This window comes from Anser anser (genome assembly GCF_964211835.1).
Source record: "Anser anser genome assembly, chromosome: 5".
In the NCBI taxonomy this organism is placed as follows: Eukaryota; Metazoa; Chordata; class Aves; order Anseriformes; family Anatidae; genus Anser; species Anser anser.
Genome location: NC_139725.1, coordinates 61,149,707 through 61,176,005, shown reverse-complemented (window position 1 = coordinate 61,176,005; position 26,299 = coordinate 61,149,707). Strand labels below are relative to the sequence as shown.

The 26,299-nt window shown below is 42.4% G+C and overlaps 2 protein-coding genes and 1 long non-coding RNA gene across 3 annotated transcripts in view; 2 read left to right on the top strand and 1 right to left on the bottom strand.

Moving 5' to 3' along the window:
• DHRS7 (dehydrogenase/reductase 7) overlaps positions 1-18,947 on the bottom strand; it is a gene marked incomplete at its 5' end in the record, with an annotated part of 19,837 nt that extends 890 nt beyond the window's left edge. The window contains 6 exons of the mRNA XM_083838345.1: positions 4-184; positions 1,572-1,694; positions 6,048-6,287; positions 7,130-7,236; positions 13,289-13,441; positions 18,803-18,947. Coding sequence (XP_083694471.1) covers positions 4-184; positions 1,572-1,694; positions 6,048-6,287; positions 7,130-7,236; positions 13,289-13,441; positions 18,803-18,947 — 949 coding nt within the window. The remainder of the gene's footprint in view (positions 1-3; positions 185-1,571; positions 1,695-6,047; positions 6,288-7,129; positions 7,237-13,288; positions 13,442-18,802) is intronic.
• Positions 1-26,299, top strand: part of LOC310900395 (uncharacterized protein) — a 35,642-nt gene that overhangs the window by 2,880 nt on the left and 6,463 nt on the right. Inside the window, exon 2 of the mRNA XM_083838346.1 lies at positions 20,774-20,900. Coding sequence (XP_083694472.1) covers positions 20,774-20,900 — 127 coding nt within the window. The remainder of the gene's footprint in view (positions 1-20,773; positions 20,901-26,299) is intronic.
• LOC310900396 lies at positions 7,244-16,287 on the top strand. Its single transcript, XR_014585103.1, has 2 exons — positions 7,244-12,244; positions 13,597-16,287. It is a non-coding gene; the product is annotated as an uncharacterized lncRNA (long non-coding RNA).

The following is a 26,299-nucleotide window of genomic DNA, read 5'->3' as shown; positions in this document are numbered from 1 at the left end:
TGCCCATTCTGTTCATCAGCCACCAAGCCCAAGTGGGCGCGTACTGCCAGAGGTAGCAGATGGCCAGGTAGGGGTGGTCGCTGATCCAGGCTTCCTTCAGGTTGTTGGCTGTGCTCACCAGCGTGAGCCGGACACAGCGGTCGGTCGGCATCTTGTGGGACTGGTCGCCGCTGTTCTCTAGTGACTGGAGAAGGCAGAGAGAGGGCAGGGATTAAAATGGGGCTTCTGTTTGTAGGGGACAGGGAGAGGAAGAGCCAGGCTCTGTGCAGCAGACAGTCGGAGTTTCTCCACAGTGCAAAAGTAGAGTAAGTGTGAGAATGCTTACCACCTTCCTTTAACACACACCCTTCAATAAAGCACCTTTAAATTAGTGTCTCCACTGATGATTTAAAGTTTTTTTTTTAAAAAAGAAACCTTCAAAATCTATTCTGCTTTGCATTGACTTATACTTTAAATTAGATATATCAGCAAGTTACGCATTCTGCAGCAGAAGGCTCTGAGAAATGAGAACTTTCCTCCTCCTAGCTGCCTACCCCATTAGGCAAGTTACTCTGTAATCAAATGAGTACATGAGGACATGTCCCCCATTAACTTAATATTCCTGCCAGCTCTGCGCGCAGTTATCTCAAGAGAAGAGCAAGAGGCTTTTTCAGTGGCAGTGATGTCTTGTCCATATGTAGCCCGTAGTGAAATAAGCCACAGCCCTGTGAATTTATATGAGTTTCACTCCAGCAATAACAGACTGCTCTGTCATCTGTTCTTCTATTTCCCAGAGCAAAAGCAATTATGGCCTAGATTCCATCTTCCTCCTAGGTCTTTTGCCATGCTGAAATCTGAGGAATTTGTTTTGCAAGATTTCCAGATTGCTGAAAAAGTACATATTCTGTGAAAGTATGCAGTTTCGCAAGCCAACATTTCTTTCAGAACTCCATTGAACAATGGAAGATTTTTCTTCCCCTCTTACTGCTGGGTTCTCCTGAGCTTCAGATCAATTAAATTTATGACAGATTACCAATATGTATCACAGTAATAATTTCTGCCAGCTCTTTTGTTAGACAGCCTTTACTAAAAACAACTGAGCAATTGGAAGGTTTTGCTTTTCATCCTTGAACAACTACTAACAGGAAAAGAATGCAAGCCTCGCCTCAGCTGACTCTAGTGGCTCTGCCAACAATTGCACCAAAGTCAGCCGAACAGAGGACATCGTGACTAGGGCAAACAAAAAGCTACCTGTGCAGATGCGACGCTGTTCGGCGCTGTAGAATTGTGTCTAGGAAATCTTGGCCTTTCCCCCAGAATTGTGGCAGGGCAACTGTATGGTAAATTTTACTAGATGGGGATTGTATATGTTGGAAGAGAGAAGGTGTAACAGCTCCCCAGCTTCATTTAGTATGGACTCCATACCACAAAACTACACAACAAAACAGGGTTCTGCATTACTCAAAGCATGTCTTGGTGAGAAGATGAGGTTTGTGTTTGCGAGAGGAAGAAAAAAAAGAAAACAAGAAAACCCCCAAAGGATCACTGTAGTAAAAAGTTGGATTTATCACAATAGAATTTAGAGTCCTTACCTTTGAAAGATTCTCCGTAAAGACATTTTGTATAATCTTAGACTGTACAGGTCCTGGGCATATGTTGATAATACTTATCTCAGGGTAGTCAGTCAGCTCCGTCCGAAGGGAATTAAAAAAGCCCTAGAAGAAAAGGCTGTAATGTGATCTTCTGCTGCATCTCCCTATGTAGAAAGGTATCACTAACTACAGATTTTAGTTCTATTTCTATGCCATAAAGATAGCAGTATTCTACTGAAAGCAACTCCTATTATTTTGACATTTAATGGGTAATTTACAATTTTATTTGCAATTATGTCTATCACTGAGGGATCTGACTTCCCAATCACACAGTAATTTCTCTACACCACAGCCAGGCTCTGCTGTCCCTGTACCGAGGGCCAGGCCCTCTCTCAGAGCACTGTGGGGGCTCCTTACTGTGGGTGCGGCGCGTCATTAGCTCCTGCTGCAAGTAGCTTGGATACAGGTGCTCAGCCTTGCTAAGCAAGAACTGCAATATTGTGGAAATTATTTTTTTCCGGTGAATTGCTCTTTGTGGTGAGGTTAAAGCTTTTAAAGTATTTCCACGAAGTGGTATATACATAAGAGAGAAAGAGGAAGAAGTTTTCATACTAAGTGGAAGGAACAACTTGGCATTTTAGGGGGGGTACTTCTACACCACTGAATACACTTCTGTGTTAAATTTGCATCCACATAGACAAAAAACTTATTTCAGCTCAGGGATATGCTAAGTTAAACTTCAATTACAAAAGCTCTAAGTATTTATTTTCCTTAAACTACCAGGATACAAATTTTCTTAATCTCTAGCAATCCATGTATAGACAGCAGCTGTTACAGGGAACAAGACCAATTCAGGAATGTGCCACCTACCAAAGTTGCTGCTCAAGCACTACTGAGCGACAATTTAGCAAACAACATACCGTGTCTTATCTTCGATCTGGCTAACAGCAGCTCCCTGTATTTATTCTAGCACATAATTTTGTGTCACAACAGAGACAGAAGGCCAGCACAGGCTGATAAACTTCCACCGCAGTACAGATTTATGATTTGGCTGGCCCAGAGCTCTTCACTAAATTGCAATATAGGACTAGGATCAGTCAGCTCGCTCCTGCAATGACACGGAAGAGGACAACTGGGACAACCCACTACAGCTAGACAACAAGCTGCATGCCTATGCACACTTACAACCAAGAAAGGACCATGGGATCTGATTTCCCAATTGCTGGTGGCTAATTTCAGCTTGCAGATCCAATGCGGGCTCAGCAGCAACAGTCTGTAAAAACACCGACCACATCTTTAAACTTCTAAGTACCGAGGCCCACCTCTGGGCCTTGTCAGCTTAGGAACCCAATCCTAGAAGACTGGGAAAGGCTGAAATGATTTCTGCTAGGACAAAAACGTACTTTAGAAATTCCCCTAATGATCAGAGACTGAACAGACAGTGGCAGCTGCTGCTCAGTGCAGTCCATGTGCCTATTAGACAAGTTCCTGATTAAGGAACATTTTGAAGATCACCATTTCTGACCCACTCCACATGCCACCAATTACATGAATTACAGCTAGATGAACAGTGTATGATCTCCATGAGCACCGTCACACCAGGAGAGAAACTGCAACAGTCAGACGCAGACTCCTGTGGACTTGACTCATGCTCTTGCAGCTCTCCTTCCAGAACTAAGTAAAGGGTGATTTCATTAGTACAATGTTGTTATGAAGAATTCCAATTGGCAAGAATCGAGGTGTGCTTGTTTCAAGAACAAAGTTTAATTCTTAACAGAATTCCTTCCACCCTCCCCCCTCCAATTGCAGCATTAACTGTGTCAGCTGTGGTAGACTTCAAGGCATGAATTTTAAAAACAACCACTAACAGATGAATTCATGTCAGACAGGGACATACATTTAATAACTGGTGGCCAAAATGCAATCTGCAGTCCAAGACCTAGAAGACCCTAGGTTGACACATGCTGGGAAGACACAACACGAAAAGCATCACTTTATGCTGTGTTACTTTTCCCCAGCTTCTCTAGTCATTTCTTGGTCATCATCAGAGATGGGCTACTCGGCTACCTGCAGAGGACGGCTGTTCTGACAGACTTCCTTTATGTGAATTGTACTGGTGAAGTTTGATCTCTCAAAAAAGCTTTAATATTTTTGTGGGGTTCACACCTAGTCCTAACTCTAGACTGGTAAGAGACACTTAGGCCGAGTCTATATTTGCAATATTTCAAAATCTGTGTTGCAAATCACATGTTTTAACCCTTGGAATTAGTATTTACAGGATTACTGTGAAAGAAACCAGAAAAGAGATTTGGAGTCTGGACTGGTTATTGAGCAGAGGCAGAAGATAAGAAAGGTATAAGCAGTTCAGTTAGCTTCTTTTTAATGAATCCTGACATTTTAGTGAACTATTTCCTTTAAGCTTCTTCCACATTCTCAGTCCTAACATGAAATTCAACATTCTGTGAATTTTTAAAGCAACACATGAATTCCTCTGCAACTAATTAGCCACGCTTATTCCAACAGCACCACAGCCAAGAGATAATTCAACTGAAAGAACACTTTAAAATAAAGGAGCATAAATGGAGCCCACACTTCTGCTCACTGCATTCTTCCAATTTCAATCTACTAGACCTAAATCAAAGGCTGGCTTCTAATGGGCAATTTCATCGCTGCCACCTAAATGAAGGGTAGCAGCTCTCTCCCTGTCATTAACTGAAAATTTTCTGTTAGCAGAGACCTGCCACAGTCTTCTACATCTTCATTCTTTCAAGCATCTAATGGCTTTGCAGTGTCAGCCACTAGTTACATGTTTGTTGTTGTTAGTCAAATTGTTAAAAAGATATTGATCCAATAGGTTAACCAAAGTTATTTACTCTGCTCACGTGCTTAAATCCAGCAGGGAGTAGGAACGTGCCAGTTTTTGTTTTTAAAATCATCACTGAGCACAGCTGAAGTTTAGCTTACTGAGATCAAAACGTACATTAGCAGGAAGTCAAACAGTGGTGAAAGACAAATATGTCTAAATAAATTTGCTAGTTAAACAAATGATTCCGCAATGATAAAGGCAGCTTTTTTTTTCCCCCAGACACTTTTCTCCGCTTTTCTTTTATGTTTTTGTGGATGAGTGAAATGGCTTTCAAAAATCGTTCCAACCAATATTGAAAATTCAGTGTTACGCAGAAGACAGCGTGCCTGCCTTCCTAAGGCACTATGAGCTGCCAGTTCTTCACAGCACAGCAACATTCAAAACTGCTGGGAAGGTTCTTTCAGATCTTCCTAGCTAGAACAGGAAGCCTCATTCCTCATTAGTCTGCTTTACCAATCACTGTTCTCACTTTACTGTAGATTTCTTACAGTCTAAAAACCTCTCACCAGGGATTTTTCTTCCCTAACTGAATTAAGACGAGTCTTAAAGCACGATGCTTGCTGTTCCTGCACCACACTCCAAGTAGCACGTGCAGGGAATTCTCCCAGCTCAGCACCATTTGCATGTTTGCATACGGTACGTGTGATGAGGAGAGGCAGATGGGATCCATTTGCTTGGGGAAAATGGTGGAGCTAGGTCAGAAGGAGCGCAGGAGCAGCATGGCAAGTCCTTCCCCATTATCCACCCCTGCACGTGCAGTCCAGAAGAACTGCTGTAAGCTTCTGTGTGGTTTCTCTGCCTTTGATATCAAACATTGTTCAGTGAGTTCAAATGGCTTTATATATTAATTATGGAGTAAGAGTTTTGGCATAAATGAGAGAACACCACAGACATTCTTGTCTTACACTTGTGCTCCACGGTTAGAAATTCTTACTCCAAAATGTAAGAAGGTTCCCATTTACCAGAAGACACACTATTATAAACATGTGCAGTATGTTTTTTAAAAAAAGTATATTTCTAGATAATACCAGTATTATTCAAACCAGTGTACATCACCATTATTTTTATCATACCAGTTTTATTATTGTTTTAAAAAAAAGCATTTGTTTGAGAGCTCTGTGTGTTTTTTTTGTTGTTTGTTTTTGTTTTGTTTTGTTTTAAGCTAGTCTCTATTTCATCTCTTTCTGCTTTTGGTATCATGTCCTGGATATATGGCTACTCAGTTCCTAAGCTCTGAGTCAAGGTCCCCTTAGGCTCACCTTGTGTTTTGCTAAAAACAAAGCAGATTCCGTAGTGAGGAATTTACAGTGCTGTTAGCTGAAGAAGGGCTTGAAGTTCAATTCAAAGATGTTTTAAAGGCTGCAAAAATTAGAAACCAGAGGAAGAGCCACCCTCCCCTAATTCTTTCAGTCCAGAATCATTCTCTAGGAGTTTCAGAACATTTCAGAGCAATTCTGTATAACTTTTAGCACCTGAGAAAGTTACATATGCTGTGTGCAATTTCAGGTAAGACTTTTGTTTTCTGCACAGAATAAATTCCTCTGCTACAGCACTAAAACTGATGCTGGTATAGCACAGAAGACTTAATAAAATTCAGAAATGTAACTTACCTGCAGAGCATGCTTGCTGGCACAGTACCCAGAGGCAAGAGGGGCTCCCATGATACCCATCACGCTGCTCACAGTCACAATCTTTCCCTTTTTCCTTTCAATCATGTGTTTCAGGACGTGCTTTGTTAGAGAGATCGTGCCGAGGTAGTTAAGTTCCATTATCGCACTGTAGACGTCTAGGTTTGTGTCCATGAACAGGGAGCGTTGGGAACGTCCACCATTGTTGACCAAAACATCAATCTCAGGAAAGATACAGCGATAAATAAATATAGCACATTTTCTTTAATATTTGCACTCAGGCGATTGTTAACTGACTATTCTCATCCCCCTAGTCTCGCCCACTAGCCTCCCCCTTTGAACTGTGGGCTGGCTGATTTCCAGTGGAGACAACAAAACAGGAACGGTGTTTGATGCCAAACAGTGTTAACTCCTAGCACAGGAACACTGGCAGCTAGAAACCAACTAGATTAAAGAAAAGAAGGAACAAATCCGGTACCAATAATTTCTCTGTGACACCAAAGTACCAGCAGATTAAAGGCCTAGCTTGAAGCTTTGCCCATTGTGCATAGTGTTGGTCAGATCTGACTGCTGTTGTCTTAACTCTGGACTAGCAGTCCAAAAGACTACGCACCAAACAAGGTAAGCCCGATGTCCAGTTTTGTCCCATATGGCTCTGAACCCAAATTACGTGCCTCACCAAAACTACAAAATAAAGGTCCTGACTTTCATGCACAATTTCAAGCCTAGAACATACAGCTGAGGATCACTCCATTTGGACCAGAAATTCAGTGATCAATCAAGCAAGTGATCAATCAAATCAAGCAAGTTAATTTTTAGTTCTTGGTACAGGCCAGTGATTATTTGTTCCTTGCTGCATCTCTGCAGAACCTACTGAAATCAAAAAGTAAGCAACAGAATGGATGGGAATTTAAGTACTTTTGTCACGTTTAATACCAAAACTTAAGCAAGATGTGAATTTAAGCATTGCTGAATTTACCAGATGATAGAATAAAAGTGAAATACATACATAAATGCAGGGATAGAAGATTGAGAAGAAACTCAGCCCCAGAGGTGCACCTTACCTTGCCAAAATGCTTAATAACGCTGTTGGTTGCAGCTTCATGAGAGCTTCTATCAGTCAAGTCCAGACGCAGAACAAGGATGTCTTTTTCGGTCAAGTTGCTGATTTCTAAAAACAACCATAAAGTGAATGAGAACCAGTAAGATTGCTAATACAACAACTGTGGAAATGGGTTTTTAAACCCCACATTTTCACTAAAAAGACATAAAGAAACGATAACTTAAAGTTGAAACTAAAATGCCTTCTTGTCTTTTTGATCTCCACATAGAATCCATTTTTAATCTTTGCCTACCATTTTTTTCCTCATTATCATCTTTGGCTTTTAAAAGGCTTGACTTTATTAAATAGATTTGGGTATCACAACATAGACAATTCAATTCTCCAACTAAATTGCGATAGTTGACAGTAACATGTTACAGGATGACTTGATACTGAAACTTTTCACTGAGCCATTCTGAAGCTCAGCTTATTGGCAGCCTTGACATTTTCCTTGTAGGTCAACTGTTAAAGCGTATTTATTCCTGACAATAGGAACAGTACACATTAGACCAAAACCACAACATGTATACAAGCTTTTATACAAGTATACAAGTTACAAACTTTAGGGCTAAGTCTGGAGAAGGTGGTTTATTGTAGGGGGTAGAAGGAGAACGATGATCCTCGTGGGTCTCTTCCAACCTGAGATATTCTACAAGAAGGTTTTTGTTTAACCAAGACCTTTCAACACATCCACCTCCTGCAATAAAAGGCAGCTGTCATCAAGTTCGAGCCTTCATGTTGAGTGTTTTCACCACTGACTCTGCAACAACTGACCTTTTCCACAGAAAGTGTTTCTTGAGCAGTGATTTGCTGCCCCTGGGGTCTGGGGGCAGATGAGTCACAAAAATAAAACCTTCAATATTAATCTTTCCATTTTTTAAACCAGACATAACTTTTTTTTAAATATATATATATATATGCGTACTAGGTTGATGGTGCTATTTTTTGTTTCTAAATTGATTCCTAGCCACAGTTAAGTACATCTGCTCCCCTTCGACCAGCTGTGCTCTTTAGAGAGAGAGCTTAAAGCTCTTATTTTTTCATCACCACGTCTTGCATACACAGGTACGGTTGAACCTTGTCTCTACAGTAATGTACAGATAAGGTTACTGAAATCCACAAGTTGCCTCTGCTCAAAGGTCGCTAGTATTTAGGTAACTGGATACAATAAACCCATGTTTGGTTTAAAACTACCATATTTCCATGCATTGCTCCTTCCAGTGCTCCCTCCTCCTCCCCCCTACCTTTCCCTCTATTTCTTCCATTACAGACAGCAGTAAAATCCTTGTAGGTTAAACTACACCTCTACCTCATGTTCCCAGCCCCGAGGAGAAGGACCTGGGTGTGGTGGTGGATGAGAAGCTCGACATGAGCCGGCAACGTGTGCCTGCAGCCCAGAAAGCCACCCGTGTCCTGGGCTGCATCAACAGCAGTGTGGGCAGCAGGGCGAGGGAGGGGATTGTCCCCCTCTGCTCTGCTCTCGTCAGACCCCACCTGAAGTGCTGCATTCAGTTCTGGGGCCCCAGCACAAGAAGGATGTGGAAGTATTAGAATGAGTCCAGAGGAGGCCACGAAGATGATCAAGGGACTGGAGCACCTCTGCTGTGGGGACAGTCTGAAGGAGCTGGGGGTGTAGAGTGACAGGACAAGGAGTAATGGTTTTAAACTAAAAAGGGTAGATTTAGATTAGATATTGGGAAGAAATTCTTTACTCTGAAAGTAAAGTGAGGCCCTGGCGCAGGCTGCCCCGAGGAGCTGTGGCTGCCCCATCCCTGGCAGTGCCCAAGGCCAGGCTGGATGGGGCTGGGGGCAGCCTGGGCTGGGGGCAGGGGTCCCTGCCCATGGCAGGGGCTGGGATTATACGGGCTGTGAGGTCCCTGCCGACCCAAACCATGCTGTGAGTCTGTGATTTCTATCAGCCTCCTACAGTCACTTTTTTCTAGGGTGAAGAATCCTTGCTGTAGTCATTCCTCAGACAGCTTTCATAAAACTTCACACATTCTTGTTACCCTTTTTCTAAGCTTCTTTTGCTGTCCACTCATCTCCTTGTTTTCCTGGCAGATAACCAGAACTGTGCTTGCGTTGAAGGAATGTGCTTGTCCCAATTTACATATTTTCAGAATTATGTTCTCCATTCCCCTTACTAATAACCCTCTACTGTACCAAACTGATGTTTTCAAGGGAACCATTAAAATAAGAAAAGAAAACCCTTGCTCCCAAGTGGGAGACCTTGGGTTCGGGCTCACCATTTTACACAAACGCTAACAGATGTTGCTAACGTCCTATACTGACGTGTCTCCAGCTGCTGGCAAAACAAACCGCACGTGGGCATCCGCTTCCAGATGCAATACATCTGAAACTGAGCGCTCAGCCTCAGCCTGCCCAGAAGAAAAGCCACTTTCACACAGCTGTGAGAGCACATTTCTGATACACTGTATTTTCGGGAGATCCTTTAAAGTCTCCTTACACAGCGGCTTTCTGCTACATCTGAGCAGGATCAAACTGCCCAACCACCAAGTAGCAGGTCCTCTAACATTTTTCCTATGATTCACTAAGTTTTGTGCCTTTTTTTTTTTTTCTTACTACAAAGTTATTACAATTACCCAAAGCCAACTAGGGTTTTTTTGAGTATATTTTTTGAAAGACAGCTGCAAAAATAAAGCTGACTTAAAACAGTTCTTATGACATCAGATATACACAAGATAAATGTGCTTGCTTGTGACATTAATATGTAAATGATCTAGTTACATTGCTGCTGTGTACAGCACCTACCATAGGCATGTTAAAGCTTATTAGCTCCAATTATGCCATATAATTCAGCTAACTTCAAGTTGATGTTACGTGTGGCAGCTCAGTCTTAACCCATCCCACACTAAAGCCTTACAGAATACTCTTGAACTCAACTGCAAAAGGAAAACACACAGGAGGTGTGAGCAGGGACAAACTATCTCCAGTTTATGGGGTTTATGTGGCAAGGTTTTGGGAGCAGGGGGGTGCAGGGGGTCTCTGTGAGCAGAGTCCAGCAGGTGCCCTGTGTCAGAGCAGAGCCAGCTCCAGCCGGCTCCAGGGGACCCGCAGCTGGACAGAGCAGTGTTGTTTTCCGTTCTCACTGCTCTTGCCTATTAATAGGTAACAAATGACATTAGTCTCTTTCACACTGAGTTGATTTTGCCCATGACAGTAACTGTTGAGTGATCTCCCCATCCCTATCTCAACTCACAAGCTTTTTTTTGTCCATCATATTTCATCCTTTTGAGGAGGGGGAGTGAGAGAGCGGTGTGGTGGAGCTCGGCTTCCCACCAGTGTGAAACCACAGCACCCAGCAAGCGCTTGGACACATGCCCAAGCGTGCAGGGATGGAATCAGGAAGGTTGAAGCTCAGAAGTCAAAGCTGGTGAGGAATGCAAAGGGCAAGGACAGCTCCTGCAGGTACAGCGGCAACAAAAAGAAGACCGAAAAACAGAGTGAGCTCACCACTGAGTAGGGATGGCAATGAAGTGACACAGAAAAACATGAGTTGCTCTTTGCCTTCTCTGCCTTAACCTTCACTGGCAGATCTCTCAGGTCTCCTACAGCCCTGAGAATAGCCCTTGGGGGAAAGAAATACTACAAACATCAGAGGATGACCGATTTAGGGACAAACTGGACATCCAAACAGGGCAATACATGCAGCCAGGAGTTATGAGAGCTGACCAACATCACTGCAACGCTACTGATCTTTGGAGGAGCTCACCAGCAGCTGGAAAAAAGCAAATGTCACACAGCCTAAGCTCAGTCCTTGGGAAAATGATGGGGCAATTCCTCCTGAAAGCAATTTCCAAGCATATGAAGGACAAGAAAGTGACTCAGCCAACATAGATGTACTGTGGACATGCACTGCCTGACCAACTTAACTGCCTTTTGCAATGACACGACGGGCTCTGTGGACAAGGGCAGAGCAGCAGATGCTGTGTGTCTTGACTGCGTAGCTTTGTATGTCGGCCTCCACAGCATCCTCGTAGCTACGCTGGGGAAATGTGAGGGGTCTAGGTGAATGGATTACAGTGTAAGTGAAAACCAGGCTGGATCAACCAACCCCTCAAAGTCCAACAGGTAACCAGTTCCAAGTGGTAGCCCGCCATGGACAGTATCTTTTAATATCTTCATTAATGACCCAGATGATGGGATAAAACACTGTTTTTCAGCAAATTTTCAGGTAACATCAAGTTCAAAGGAGTAGTTGCTATGCTGGAGGGTGGGGCTGCCATTCAGAGGCATATTAACGAAATATAATAATGGTCTGACAAACCTCATTAAGCTCAAAGTCAAATGAAAAATTTTGCACCTGGGACAGAACAGCATGATGCAGTACTGCAAACCGGTGTCCAAATAGCGAGGTATCAGGCCTGAGGTCCTGATGAAAAGCCTTCTGATTTATGTTCAACGTGCAGCTATGAGCTCCTGCAATTATAAATGCTACTGAGCTGCAACAGCAAGAGAAGATTGAGGGAAGTGGCTGTTAAGTGCCTCTACATGGCACTAAGAGTGCAATTGGAGTACAGTGTCCAATTTGGGGCTCTCATTAACAGCAAATACCATCAAACCACAGCACAAAGCCACCAAGATGGCTAGAGGAGCGAGCACACCTTATAATTAAGAAAAGGGGTGGAAGGCTGAGTTTAGAGAGAGGAGTAAGGGGGCAAGAGGGCCAAATACTCTCTTCCACTACCTAAAGGCTGGCTGTAGAAAATACAGGGTACCTGTTACTGAACAGGTTACCGCAGAGTTTCCAATATTCCTACTAATCTAACCTATAGCTAAGAAAGTTCAGTAGCATATTTTTCCAAAACACGTGGCTACAAAAGACTAATATATAGCACAGCTATGATATTCACACAGTTATTTCAAACTGGCAGGGGCAGAAATTATTTTAGTCAGATCTGTGCTCTTGGTTCATATCAATTGAACTAAGTTTTCTGAATGTTCCTTAGCACATTGCTCTTATACAAACGCTGCCTGAAAATGGACATCCAGATTCCAGCTCCTGCCAGCATATCCAGTGCCATCAGTGTCGTAATGACAACAAATGGCCACAGACGTAAGTGCATTTGTATGCTTTTAGTGACCACTAAATATTGCATCATATCATTTGACTTTTGCCATAATTACCACTTACCCACACCATCGTCTGACAGCCCTGGTTTCTTTTTGAAGGTATCTATTTAAGTAACAGCTGTTTTGAAGCGTCAGGAAATGGAAATAAGGAGCAGTGCATTTTTGAATCCTCCTTGTCAGATTTTCAGAGTAACCTGCTGCAACTTTGAGATTTCAAGGAATTTTTGTGCTAAGCCAAATGAACATTTCAACATTCACTAGCAAGCATTCCAAGTACGCTGCAGACATTTGATCAACATTACTAGGAACAAACTGTCAGTGTGATAATATAGTCACTAAACAATATGGAGGGCAAATAGGCAGAAAGAGATACAGTAATCATGTTCAACACTTCTATTTATCGACATTAATTCATTGCCTGTCCCTCCCACAGCCAGGCCAGAAAACAGAGGGAAAAAGATAAAGAAGAGGAATGAAGTTAGAATACTGACACAGCAGGCATATGAAAGATAACTGGAACAGTTAAACATCCTGCTTCATACATGTTCCTCTCAATCTATAGGAGATCCTCTTCTCTGCACTTACTCAGAACGACTTTTTTTGAACATTTCTATTCATTCCTTTTCCAAAGGAAACTCCTTGACAGTTGTCAATCTGACTGTAGCAGGCACAAACCCGAAGGGAGAAGACTTCTCAGTAGCATGCAGCTACATTGTTTGCTTCTGAATAGGATGACACCCCTCAATTTCTTTCCTCCCTTCCCCACTGTATGTATTCAGTAACTTGTAAGACCAGCTGCAATTGATAGTAAGTGTAACACCAGCTTATAAGGGCTCTCATACCACAAACCTATACAAAGCCTTCTCTCAAGAAAACAAAATACTGGCTTCAAATATACAGTGAAGTTATGTATAAAGTTCACTTTCATCATGAAATTTATTCCTGTGCTTTGTGGGTTAGTATTTCTGTGGCAACCCCACCACAGCAAGAGCGGAACTGCTCGCACGAAGTGGTAACTTATACTTACGAAGGCATTTCTTTTTCACTCTTTCCAGTTCATCTTCTCTTCTTGCGGAGATGGCAAGCAAAGCTCCTATCTTTGACAACTGGTAGGCCAACTCTTCTCCAATTCCACTTGAAGCTCCTGTCACCCAGACAACCTTGCCACGCAGTTCATTTTCTGTCAGGAGAAACAAGGCAGCAGTTCACACATTGCCAATGCTAGAACAAACATTTAAGTCCCTGCAGAGGTATACTCTGATACTGTTAAGACATATGCTCCACTATATTGGCTGTTACAAAATCCTGACTTCTTTATTTTTTGGTCATGTGCAGTTGTGAAATCGTTCCATGCTGTTCTGCTACTTGAACTTTGTTCCACGGCTAATCTGAATAAACATGAATTATCTACCTGATGGAAGAAATTAGATTGCGTTTCTGCAACTCATCCCTGCAGAGCATATCCACTGACCTCATCAAAAAGAGCTTCAGAGGAAAATGGAGAAGAGAATTCTTGGAAATGGCAGGTAAACGGTTACTGTATGGCAAATCCAAACAAAAGCCTAAGCAAACCTTTCCCAATAGATGTTCTACCTCAAAAACGGTCCTAAGTAACTGCTGACAGAAGAAAATTCTCTGATCATAGGCAGCTTATCAGAACAAACAGAATGGGTGTTCATCCGCTTCGTTTTGTGTCTGATGCAGGTTAATTCTTGCACTGGCCAGAATACAGTACACCGAGTTCCCATGGCGTAAGCTCACCTATGAATTTCCTGCGTGCTCACAGTTCCTGCCCAGGCATGCTTTTTAAACCTCTAGTAAAAACAGTGGTATCTTGCTCCTTCACTCCTCTGCTTGTAGCCTGTTCCCCCTTGTTTGCAGGCATTCCCCCCTTCCTGACCCCATGAAACACCTAGAACCTGGGAAAAGGTTTAGATTTCCAGACGTATATCCAAAATCATCAACTAAAATAGAAGGATGAAAATTACTCATTTGATTCTAGAACACGATTTAAAGATGAGTGATCACTAATATCAGAGCACTTTCCAGAACGTATTACTGACTAAAACTTGCACGTCTTCTTCATCGTCAGTGCCAGTAAAAAATCTGGGACTGATCAGCTGCTGAGAAGAGCTCTGTCTTCTATTTAACACAGCACTCCAACTATTTCTAACCAACCAAGAAAGATTTCACATTATAATTCAAATAGCAGAGTCAAATTCAGTTCCTGGGATTTAAAGCCTGTTCTATTCTGAAAAAAGGCCAGAATAGCATTTGTCAGCTCACTGAAACCTACCCGCTCATTCGGTTTAGCAAAAATACTTCTTTACTAAAGCCAGTGGCTGTGATGACTTTTACCTCCTCCTTCAGGATCAGTTCCTGATTCTCTCTACACTACTTTGTTTCAAATTTCTAGTTTTGAGTCTTAATGATAATAAATCCAATGAAGAGATGAGCACCAAAATCTTGTTTCCCCTTTTCCTTGTTGAAGACTTCAAGACTGACTATCAGGGCTCACCTTGAATTTGCAGGACTGGCACCAGGTATTATTTTTCTATCATTATTATTATTATTATTAATTTTTAAGAAAGCTGACTTTTTAGCCAAAGAAAAATCCTTCCTAAAGCCAAACTTTGTTTTATTTTTTTCTTTCTTTCTTTTTTTTTTTTAAAGTCACTTTCCAAATGAGAGATGTATTCTAAGGTTATGAACATGGGAGGTAGAAAGAGATATTCCTGAAGCTGTAGGAATAATTGTTTTAATAATAATTATATCAGAAAGCTGCTGTCACTTAAGCTTATTCACGCTCTTTTCCTACAGTTTTATTTCAACACATTCCCAAATCACTGGGCTAACTACAAGGAACATAGAGTTTACCTCTCAGATTAATTTCTTATTTTTTTTGGCAGGTTGTTTTCTGTTGAAACACAGTTTGTTTCCTGTCAAAACAAACAGTACTTGAACAGAAGCACACATGGATATGCCTTCATCCCTGCTTACCACACTCATCTCTTCTTGCTACTGAAAACAAATCCACTTCCTCCCACCACGCAGTTTCCCTGTTCTCAACCTGCCTTGAGCAGGTTCACTGTAGTTATTCAGGATCTTGTTCTGTGGACAGAATAATTGAGATGAGGAAGGTTTTTCATTGATTTTTGAGTGCTGATAGTTACCCTACACTGATCTACTGGAAATTAGTACAGTGCAAAACCTAGCTGAAATGTTGTTGTAGAACAATTATCAAGCAACTAGCTTGTTCTAGAATAAATGTCCTGTTGTAACTGGAAATAAGTTTAAAAATTAACTGTGCCAAATTGAAAAATAAAATATTATACTTTTACTAACCATTAACTACTGTGTTACAAGGCATAACAAATGACAGGTTGAACAGAGTACTACTGCAATATTCCAAGTGCTTCTGTAGTTCAGCTCTGTTTGGATTTATTTTTTTTTCTCCATCATTTTATAGCTCCCATGGCACAAGGCTACCACTTCATTTTATTCATGAAAATATTTGGGGTGAGGAAGTCTAAAGCAGGACATTTTCCCCAGAACCATGAAGAATCACACTATTATTCTTAAAGAGTCAGTTTTCATATATACATATGTAAAAGGATCCTACTAAGCTCGGTAATACCATGCTGTCTGTGAAAAGCACACCACTTAGAGTGACCGCTGATCAGCTAATGAAATACAACACTTAAGGGAAGTCACCTGGCACCCCGTAACCCTTGTCTCCTGATCACACAAATATTTAGATCACGGGAAATAATCCAGCACCTTCCAATGATGAAATCCAGATGCTTCCCTACAGAGGTGAATCACTGAATTGAACTCGTCTTACCTATTACACAGGCCATGCTTTGTAATTATAGTTTTCAAGATAAAGAAACATGATAAGAGTCTGCTTTCTGATAAGTACTTTTATCTGCAAAAACTTCCAACACCCATACTAATGTTGTGGAAGCTATAACAAAACATAATGACAGAAAGAGTAACAGCTCTATCAACAGCTTTGATTAAAATTCAAGTTTTCTCCACCTGACCCGTGTGCTACTTACCTAGAGATGTCTGTAGACATGCTATGTTGCGTGCACAATGTGGGGAGGAGGAAAAGCAGGAACATATTTGAAGAAAGACCTTTTCTAGTGTTTGTCCCTTTTGTTTTCCTCGCTGAGCAGGTAGAATCAGCACTGTGACACCACTATCACATGTGCAAGGCAGAACTATCGGCAAAATGCTACTTAAATGCTCCCATTTCAGCTGCATATTTCAGTTAGTTACAAGCACTTGAGGCCCAGGGTGGGGGGAAAACGCAGTTCACCACTTTGCAGAGCAAAGAAGCTTACATTGACAAAATTCTTACCAGTGCTCCTTATATTACATACTGAAACAGCTAAAACTACATTGCTCTGTATGTGGGAATTTTTAGAGACTAACTGAAAGGCTTCCAAGCTTCCAATGAGATTGAAAAGTACTTTCAAATAATTCTGTGTCCACCTGAGAGCTCCTAAATCTCCATGTGCATTGCACGTAGATCCCTCAAGACAAAGCTTCAGTTCCGTTTATATTTATCAAGATTTATCCTGTTTCTCTGCCCTGAGTCTTTCCATGATATTCGCACAGTCGACACACAGGTATTTTTCGTACTTTTCTTATAGTAAGGGAGCTACCTGATGGACTTGCTATAAAATTCATACTGCACACAGTTACAGATTGGTCACATATTTAAATTTAGTATTCTTAGAGCTGGATTACTTGTGCACACTTTCCTGTTCTCCAGTATACAGACTAGCACTTTTGCAGCAAGCTTCTACTGAAAAGAGAAGTCAGACTTATCTCAAAGTCTGGGCCACACTCCCAACCCAACTCCACAGGGAGATGATCCCCACCTTCTCCCACTTCTGTCCAACCTGAAGTGGTCTCCATCCTCACCCTTGGTTTGTTGCATGCCCACTAGGCTAGAACTAAAAAATACGTCCCAGATTCCTGTTTCAAATGGCTTTCTTGACAAACTCTTCACAGAACTTGCCCTGCTCTTCTCTCAGCCCCTTCCCAATGCCAACCTGCACCTGCACCACCATCCCCTACTGCATCCTTGTCTCAAACACAAACCCTTACTCCTCAGCTCCCCCCCAACACAATGACCCTCCTTCATCCAAGACAGCCCTATCTCCCCATCTCAACCCATCACGCAATTTCATTTCACACGCAGGACAGCTTATAGTGTGCCCTATCCCATCTTTTCCCAGATCAGCTTCTCCACCCAGCTGTTCAGACACGAGAACAGGGTGCTGTGTGGTCAATGATGGCACCTGCTCCATTTTCACTCCAACCACCCAAACCCAGCATGTCCCACAGCATCCCAAATTGCAGCTGCTGGCTAAGCTGAGGTGGGATATTCAGAAATGTGTGACTCTTCAGATCAAAAGCCTCTTTAATGCAAGTAAAACTGAGGATTTTTAAAGATCTTTGGTTGTCTACAAGGAGGCAGAATTGCAGACAGATTAGAAAGGTCAACACATGCAAGAGCTGTAAATCCCTGGCTGAAGGCATTTTATTGAATCTTTGTAACCACAAGTGTGGAAAGCAACACCTTACAGAAAAGTGAGGAAAATCCACAGACAGCAATCATGTGGTGCTGCTCCCTTATGCCTTTTGGGGCAAAATCCTCTGAAGAGGAAACCCATTTAATCCAAGCATTAATATTCATGTTTATTATGCTGTAAACACTTTCAGAACTACTGTGAAACTGAAATCTGCTTTAAGATGCAATAAGGAACAGAAGCTAAAGAGACTAGGAAGAGTTTTTTGTTGTTGTTTTTCTTTCTTCCAGAAAAACTCAAAGTTTCTCTCTCTGACCCACACTGTCTATCCCTCACCTGCAGGTTTTAGCAGGTTCCTGAGAGGTCCGAGCAGTGCCTGAAGGGGGAACATGCATCACCTGCACACACTAGCATGGGGTGCCACGAGGAATCCCTTCCGTGGTGATCAGAAATCGAGGAACTAACTCATTCCTACTACTTATATTAAGCGTCCCCTTTTCTTATTGTCCCCTGTTCTGTGCTTCTCCCGGCACACCACAGCCTCCCCGAGCAACACGCACACCCGACAGCCTCGCTTATCACTCAGGCTGATGCCAGAACCAGACATCTGACCGGAAACAATGCAAAACAACACTTTTGGGGCTGTGCGAGCCCTGCAAAGTTGCTTTTAGATTACTTTATTCAACGGGTCTCTTCGCCACTGCCCTGCAGCGAGCTGCAGCTGTGCGTGCGAGGGTCACCACACCTTACTGAGGGCTGAAAATACTGCTTTTAGGGTTATCGTTCAACGAGCCCCGGGGGCAGCTGTGGTCGGATCGGCCGAGCTGAGGCGACTGCAGCCCCGGCTGCCTTGGTCCCCCCTCACCCCCGCACGCCGCCATCCCCCGTCCCCCTCACGGAGCGCCTCAAACACCGCCGCCGCTCGGCGCCCCGGAGCCTCCCTCCGGGCTGGCGGCCGCTCCCGGCGGGCGGCCGCTCCCTGGGGCCGGCTTTACCTGGCTTCTTCCCCCGCCACTCGGCCCACAGCAGCGTGAGGTCGCCGTCGGCCCGCAGCCAGCGGACCAGCTGCACCAGCAGGGCCAGGAGGGCTCCGCCCGCCAGCAGCTGGCACAGCCCGCAGCCCCACGACATGTCCGCCATCCGCCCCGCCGCCGCCCGCTGCGCCCCTTTATGAGGGCCGCCGCCAGGCGGGAGCCGCCTCCTCCTCCCCGCCTTCCCTTCCAACCCCTTTCCCCGCTGGGCAGGCCGCCACCGTCCCTTTTCCCCGTCACGGGCCCTGGCTCCGCGGTGGCCGGGCCCCCTTGGGTGGTAACGCGGCCCCGGGGTTGGCGCAGTCCAGGCTGGGCGATAAGGGCTGGGGTTTGTAGGGCAGGGGCCGTGCGTGTGACAGGGGCTGGAGGTTGTTTTCTGGGAGCGGGGGACTCTTTTTTTTTTTTTTCCCAGCTTGACGTGCCCCCGAGGGGAGCGGAGGGCTGCCTGGCTTCGGGCTTGTGAACAGCGCTGGCTGCCGCACGTCCTCAGGCTGCCCTGTCACAGGCACTGGGGCAGGTGCCCAGCGCGGTCTGGGTTTGGTGTATGGAGATCAAAACCCAGTGCCCACCATGAGGAGAGCCTCAGGGGGACACCTGCGAACCCTCTTCCCCTCAGGCTCCCCGGTGGATGCCAGTGCCCTTCTGCAGCTCACAGAACCATCTAGGTTGGAAGAGACCTCCAAGATCACCTAGTGCAACTTCTGACCTGACACTAACAAGTCCTCCGCTAAACCATATCACTAAGCTCTACATCTAAACGTCTCTTAAAGACCTCCAGGGATGGTGACTCAACCACTTCCCTGGGCAGCCCATTCCAATGCCTAACAACCCTTTCGGTAAAGAAGTTCTTCCTAATATCCAACCTAAACCTCCCCTGGCGCAACTTTAGCCCATTCCCCCTCGTCCTGTCACCAGGCACGTGGGAGAATAGACCAACTAAAGCTCAAAGCGCAGCGTTGAGGTCTTCCCCATCCAGGTCTGTGCAGCAGTCCTCCTCTTGGCTGAGCCTCCCACTGTGCCGACTGGAGGCAAACGCCTACTCTTGCTTTGACCAACACTTCAAACCTTGGTTTTAAATGCTGGGGTCTGAATCAAGTGGTGTGGGACAGCCACAAGGACCAGAGACTGGCATTTTGGAACAGTACCTCGCTCTCATCTGCTGCTCTTCACCATAGATTTGCTAGTGCTTAGCTGCAGAGCTTGTAACTCATGTAACCTTCGTGTTTCAAAGTCTTTTACAGCACCAGGAACATATAAAAGGGGAACCCAGAGTAACTCAGGAACTTTGCCATATAAAGACAGTTGCACGTCATGATGACAGCTCTTTACTGCATTTCTGCTTTCTCATGTGTTACTGAGTTGAGAACTATTTAGAGTTAGTGCAACACATAGCATAGTGGAACCTTAGTGCCACATGAAACAAATAACTAACAAGTAATTAATTAAAAAAAAAACTAACAAGTAAAATATATATATATTTTGCTTCCTTCTCTGTGGAAAATCAGGACATGATGAACAAATTTGCTCATTGCAAAATTCATCTGTCTGCACCTGCCAGATCTTTATATTCTCTGGTAAAAATATTCTGGGGCTTTTTTCTCCTTGTGCTAAGTGCAGGTGATGTGCATGGGATCGTGAAGCTTTGTGTCACAACATACTGGAATGGGAAGTATAAAATGGGAAGATGATACACACTGCACCTGCACAATATATTCCCAGTGGAGTTTTCCCAGTTATCCCAAAAGAGACAGGTGTACAGTGGCTCAGGCTGAACAGAGAAAGGATGTGTAGGAGAAGCTCACAAGGTCCCAGGATCCCACGGTTGGAGAAAAATGAGAATTCATGATATAACACCATACTTTGACCCCTCTTTTTACAACAAAACTGAGTAAAACAGATTTCTCCTGTTAATCTTGTGCATTTGTACACTTGCAGAGTCACCATCAGCGGAGATTTTACTGCCTATGCCCAAGATTACGAAGACAGACATGAAGTGCTTGCTCAGTGTCATACTGAGCATGGGAAGAAGAGCACTGAAGAAAGTTACAAGGTCCTCCACAAGGTAATACCCATTCTTGGTGTTTGCCAACTTATAAAAGCTAAATATCTCATTATATGAATTATCTGAATGATAGATAAATATACATAAGAAATTATATTAATTATACACACCCAAGCCTATTGAAAAAATTCTTCTGAGACACCAACAGATAAAAAGCAGTAAAGCTACCACAGGCTGTGGCATTTACATGTGTTTGCTGTAAACCATCAGCATCATGCCAGACTATGAGATGATTTCTTCTAAACCGCAAAGCAACAGGCAAAAGATTGATGGGAGCCCAGGGCTCCCTGCTTCCAGTCTCACCTTGATGGCCAGCAGTGCTCTAGCTTTCCTTGCTGGAAGCACAACGTTGAGTGTTGACAGTAACATACACTCTTTTTGTTGCTTCAGAGACAGCAACGGCTTAGAGAAGAGCTGTTTGACAAAGTACCAAAGCAAAATGAAACATCTCTTAGAGGATCACAACATAACAAGGCCCTTAGATTTGATCAACATCTAAGTTCCCAAGGAAAACCAGAAGTATTTTTTAAGCCTGAGCTTAGTTTCCACGTGAGAAACTAATTTTCACTTTCTGAAGAGGCCATTACTGCTAAGTCTAGCTGAGGATTAAAGAGTCAATCTACCAAAGTCAACCTGAGCATCAACAGAATGTCTGACAGGTCCGTTGCACTTTATTCAGTGATTTGTGCAGATGACACTTTGGAGTCCAGTAAACATGTTCTGATATTTATACAAAGTACCGAACTGTGGTAGTGAAGTGCAAGAGCCAAAGAGAAGCTGAACTGCAAAGCTCCGAAAACAAAATGGGAAATACTTACCAGTATGAGAGGTCACAGTCTTGCTCCATGCTCTGTTGTGAACCTTGGTGAGGCTCCCTTTGTTGACTCTGTGGCAGCAGATAACAGATCAATTAAACTCTGAACATAACACGATAACATGCATTATTCTCGAAAGATACACAAATTATATTGGCACCTGATATAATTAAAAGCAAAATAAGCTGCCTTTTGTCCCCAAAGCAATAAGAGAGAAATACGTTTGACTAGATTACTGTTTCTGTATATTTATTCTGCAATCACACAGTATTAAGAAGACCTTGTGCACAGGTGCAAAGATATAAACTCGGGTGACCTCTGTAAATGAATAATAAATGTGCAATATTATTCATGCTGCTAAATGGAGAAGAAAAATGTTACAGTAGACTGAAAATCTGGAACTCCAGTAGTGCTCTTCAGCTTTCTGATTCCAATTAGACCTGTTTTGGTAGGGCTTTATTTAAGTATTTGCATAGCTTTTTCTGTGTGACAATGTTTATGGCATTACAACCATCAGGAACAAAAAGAATAAGAAGTAAAATCAGAATGATGTGAATTCAACACTAAAAAAAGATTAAGTGGAGATTTATCTTACAGTTATCTGCCCACCACAGTAGAACTTTTAAGGCATGTGAACTGTAATAATTTCATATTCTAGTTGTATTTCCAATAACCATATTGTAACCCAAAGCCAAAGGTGAGTGGAATGAATTTCAGGAATAGCATCATAAATTCATCCTATTTTAGAGCAAATTTATGCAATGCATAGACCTATCAGATATAAGCTTATAAACACATGCATATCAGACCTGTCAGAATGTATCATCAGGGTGTATATGTGTTTCTTTCATAGTGCCAAGTCAACACACCCAGGTAGGACTGGATAGGCTTTTCTCTAGATACTGGGGAGGATGACAAGTCCTTGTTCTCATCCTGCTCATGATCCTGTTGTTTTGCACCTTACATCTGTTCTCAAACTGATTTTATCATCTTGGTTTTGATCCTTTATACTGCTAATGAAATGGTTTATTCATGCTGTAGGTACTGACCTTCCAATCCTTGTATCTGTTTCCTTGTCCCATTGCAAGCTTAGATGGACATTCATCTTTCTTCAGGGTTCCCACCGACATCAGCTGAAGTAAGATGGATGTTGTGTTTTCAGTGCTGGAGATGATACAGCTTTAAATAGTGCATAAAATGTACAAGTTTCAGCTGCACAAAAGAAATGAGTAAATGACGTGCCAGTCTCTCATAAATCCTCCTGTGATAGCTTAAAAAAACATGATGTTCATGTTGCAAACATCACCTTATAGGAAGGTATGGATGGGTATTATTTAAACCATAGTTGGCAAGGCATTTCAGCATCTGTCTCAACCCATCCTTACTCAGTGAAGTGCTTAACTATGTTTTAAACAATATGCATGCACTTACATGTCTTTGGGCTCAGTGGGACATGATCTGTAAAGTACATGCTTTATTTATTTATTTTTCTGAAGATAGGCCTGTGACAATAATCTGGGTAAGCTGTTTACTTTTAAGAATTAGTTTTGCAGTAGTGAATTATGTGTCTTCCTTAGGTTCAGGTGATCTAGACAAGTTCTACAGTTACAAGAAGACATAGTTATAACTTGGTTATACTTCTGAAACAAAGAAATAATTTTGGCCTACTACCAAAGTATTAATAACTGTGACACTTTATATTTTTTCTAGGTTCACTGTAAAAGACTTGCAGAGCTTTCTAATTGTCTTATGATATATCAGCTGTATATGTCCAATACTATAGGTACTGCCATGATCACAGAGCAAGACTATGAAAAATTATTTCCATTGAGTAACGATTGGCTTATTAAACGGGGGAAAACAAACAAACAGAATTTTTATATGCCCTGCCTAGTCTTGGGTCTTTTAATCCATATGTAATTACATAAATAAAAGTGGCCTTGAATTCTGCAGATCTAAGTGTCCCCATTCTATTCTGTTTAAACACTTAGAGCAAGTTCTCTACTGGTTTTGTTAACTGCATTCCTCTATGTTTCATGATAGGTAGATCACAGTCTTCACGATTATAGACTTGGAAGTGGCAAAACTAGGGCAGAGCCAGTCATTAACAAATACTAGAATCATATAATGGTTTGGGTTGGAAGGGAAGGGACCTTAAAGATCATCTAGTTCCAACCCCCTGCCACAGGCAGGGACACCTTCCCCTGTATACATAGCATACCATATACTATAATAGGTAAGAGTAGTTTGGTTGCTTTAAGCATGAATTACAGCCAACAACGCATACAAAAGATGTGCAGGGCCTATGGGTTACTGTGCTTAAGCCTTTTCTGTACACTTTCTGACAGCTATATACATTGTTAGTTGTCTGAGGCGTTGCCAATTTTTTGCCAGTCAAGCTTTTCCTACATAGCTAGTTGGTCTCTCGTTTCTTTCTAAGGTCTAAAATCACTTTCTTTGTTAAGTCTGAATGAACCAGGTTCCAGCAGGTCTGACAACACAACATTGCCAAGAGAACTTCAGTATAAAATGAGTAAAGTTTTCACAGATTTATGGGTGAAGTGCTTCCTCTTTGACTGTTCACAAGGGGGCCTCAGATGACTTGGTGCCAGCCCCGGTAATAATACTGTGAGCATGGGTGTGAATATTTTCCACAGTACTGTGATGCAATTTCTTTGATCCGTGTTATAGTAAATAAAGCTCCAGTGCAATTAGCAGAGATTATTTCAGCGTCTGTGTAAAACATAAATTTGAAAAATGCTCTTGCTTCACTATATTATTTATGTAGGTACAATAACATTTAAATGAACAACAAAAAACAGAGTAGCACTGTATTTCCTTTTCCAGTATTTCATCTTCCAGTGTGAGCAAACCAAACAACTTCTACAGAGAAAAGCTCTTTCTTTTGTTTATGTAAACAAAATTTTAGGGAGAGCCCATCATAAAATGAGTGCAAGTGAAGTAAGGCCAGTTTTGACTCCATGCTATCTGTATCAGAATACTACTTACGCCATAGGTTTAGTGTTGCTGTAAGAGGAGACTAACAAATGCACATCAAGGCAGACACCACCCCATGTAAATGTAACTGAGTGCTGAAAATATTTCTTACATAAATCTGTCTGGTCAAACAGTGGATATATCCACGTTTTCCACAGTTTCTGTTTTATATCTGATTCAACTGTAAGTTATTTAAAAAAAAAAAAAATAGTACTCTCTTCTGTAATAAAATTTACTGAAAACTTAGCAATATACCCTGTGTAAAGGACATCTATTCAAACCTTTTAAATGAGAGGAATCATTTTGTTCTGACACCGATTTGAGGTACAATTCTGCTCTCAGTATGTCTGGGATTTTTTTTTCCGACTGCATACAAAGAGCACAAGCTCTCTCCTTTATGCCCCAGAATTAGCTTCTTGAGTTCAGGTCTCTGTTTCTTTGTGCATTTAAGTCTTTGCATTCCTAGCTACCCTAATCTCTTCTCATTTCAGCTTTTAGCATGTTGTTCAATCTTCATGTTTTTCACGCATAGCCCCTTCTCCCTGCCTTCCTACACTGGCCAGAGACTTGAAGGTAATAATACCCATCTTTTCTTACTTCATATCTCTCCTTAATTTGACTTATTCCTTCCATCCATTTCATTTCATTCTGTTTAGTTAAGATTTTGTGTGTGAACCTGCACCCGTTCAAAACCTGGAGTCTATAAATGTAAACCAATTCTAAAAAGGACAAGTTGAACTGCTGTATCTTCTATCTATTTTAAAAAACAATAATTAAAACTGTTGATACTGCTTTGTTGGCCACTGTATTACAGTTTAGTACAACCTGTTCCCAAGCAACAATAGGTAAACCACAGAAATCACTTTTTTTGGCCAGACTAAGCTACATCTATACTAGTAGGTCAAACAGGGCCAAGGCATAGAGTTATGCACTGGCACGTGACCATCCATGCTTTTAAACTGTTGTCACGGTTCATGGTATGGCTTGCCCACACACACTCTCCCAAACAATGTGGGGTTTGTCTGAGGGGCATCAGCTACAGACACAAACCAGGTCCAGCCTGAAGGCCTCAGGACCAGAAAGTCAACAGGCTGTTCAACTTACTAGCAGAGGCATAGCAAAGATGGTTACACGAGTCTTTGCAACCATCTATTTAAGTAAACCCTATGTTAAACTGGTGAAACTATAAATCATTCTTTTCTTCTCTCTTCTCCCTATACCTCATTGCTTCCTCCACTAGAAAAAAAATATAGGTAGCAAACAAAATATCTGACAACAACAGATCATCATAGAAAAATACAAAATTGTAATATACACGGTGGCAGCCAGGACAAATATAGGAAGCATCCACAGACAGAAGTAGATGACTCCTGGTTGTTGGTCACTCACTTTTTGTGGCATCCTTTGGGAAGGACTTTCTCAATATAAGAAGCTAGAGACATTTTCTACCCTCTCACCATTGTGACATTTGGTTTGAAGCTATAAAACTCTGCAGTGTTCCCAGCTGCCTGCAGTTATACTTGGCCCTGTCCTTCTTCCAGATTTCACATCCATGACTTTTCAAGTGGATTATAAACAACTTGGCTT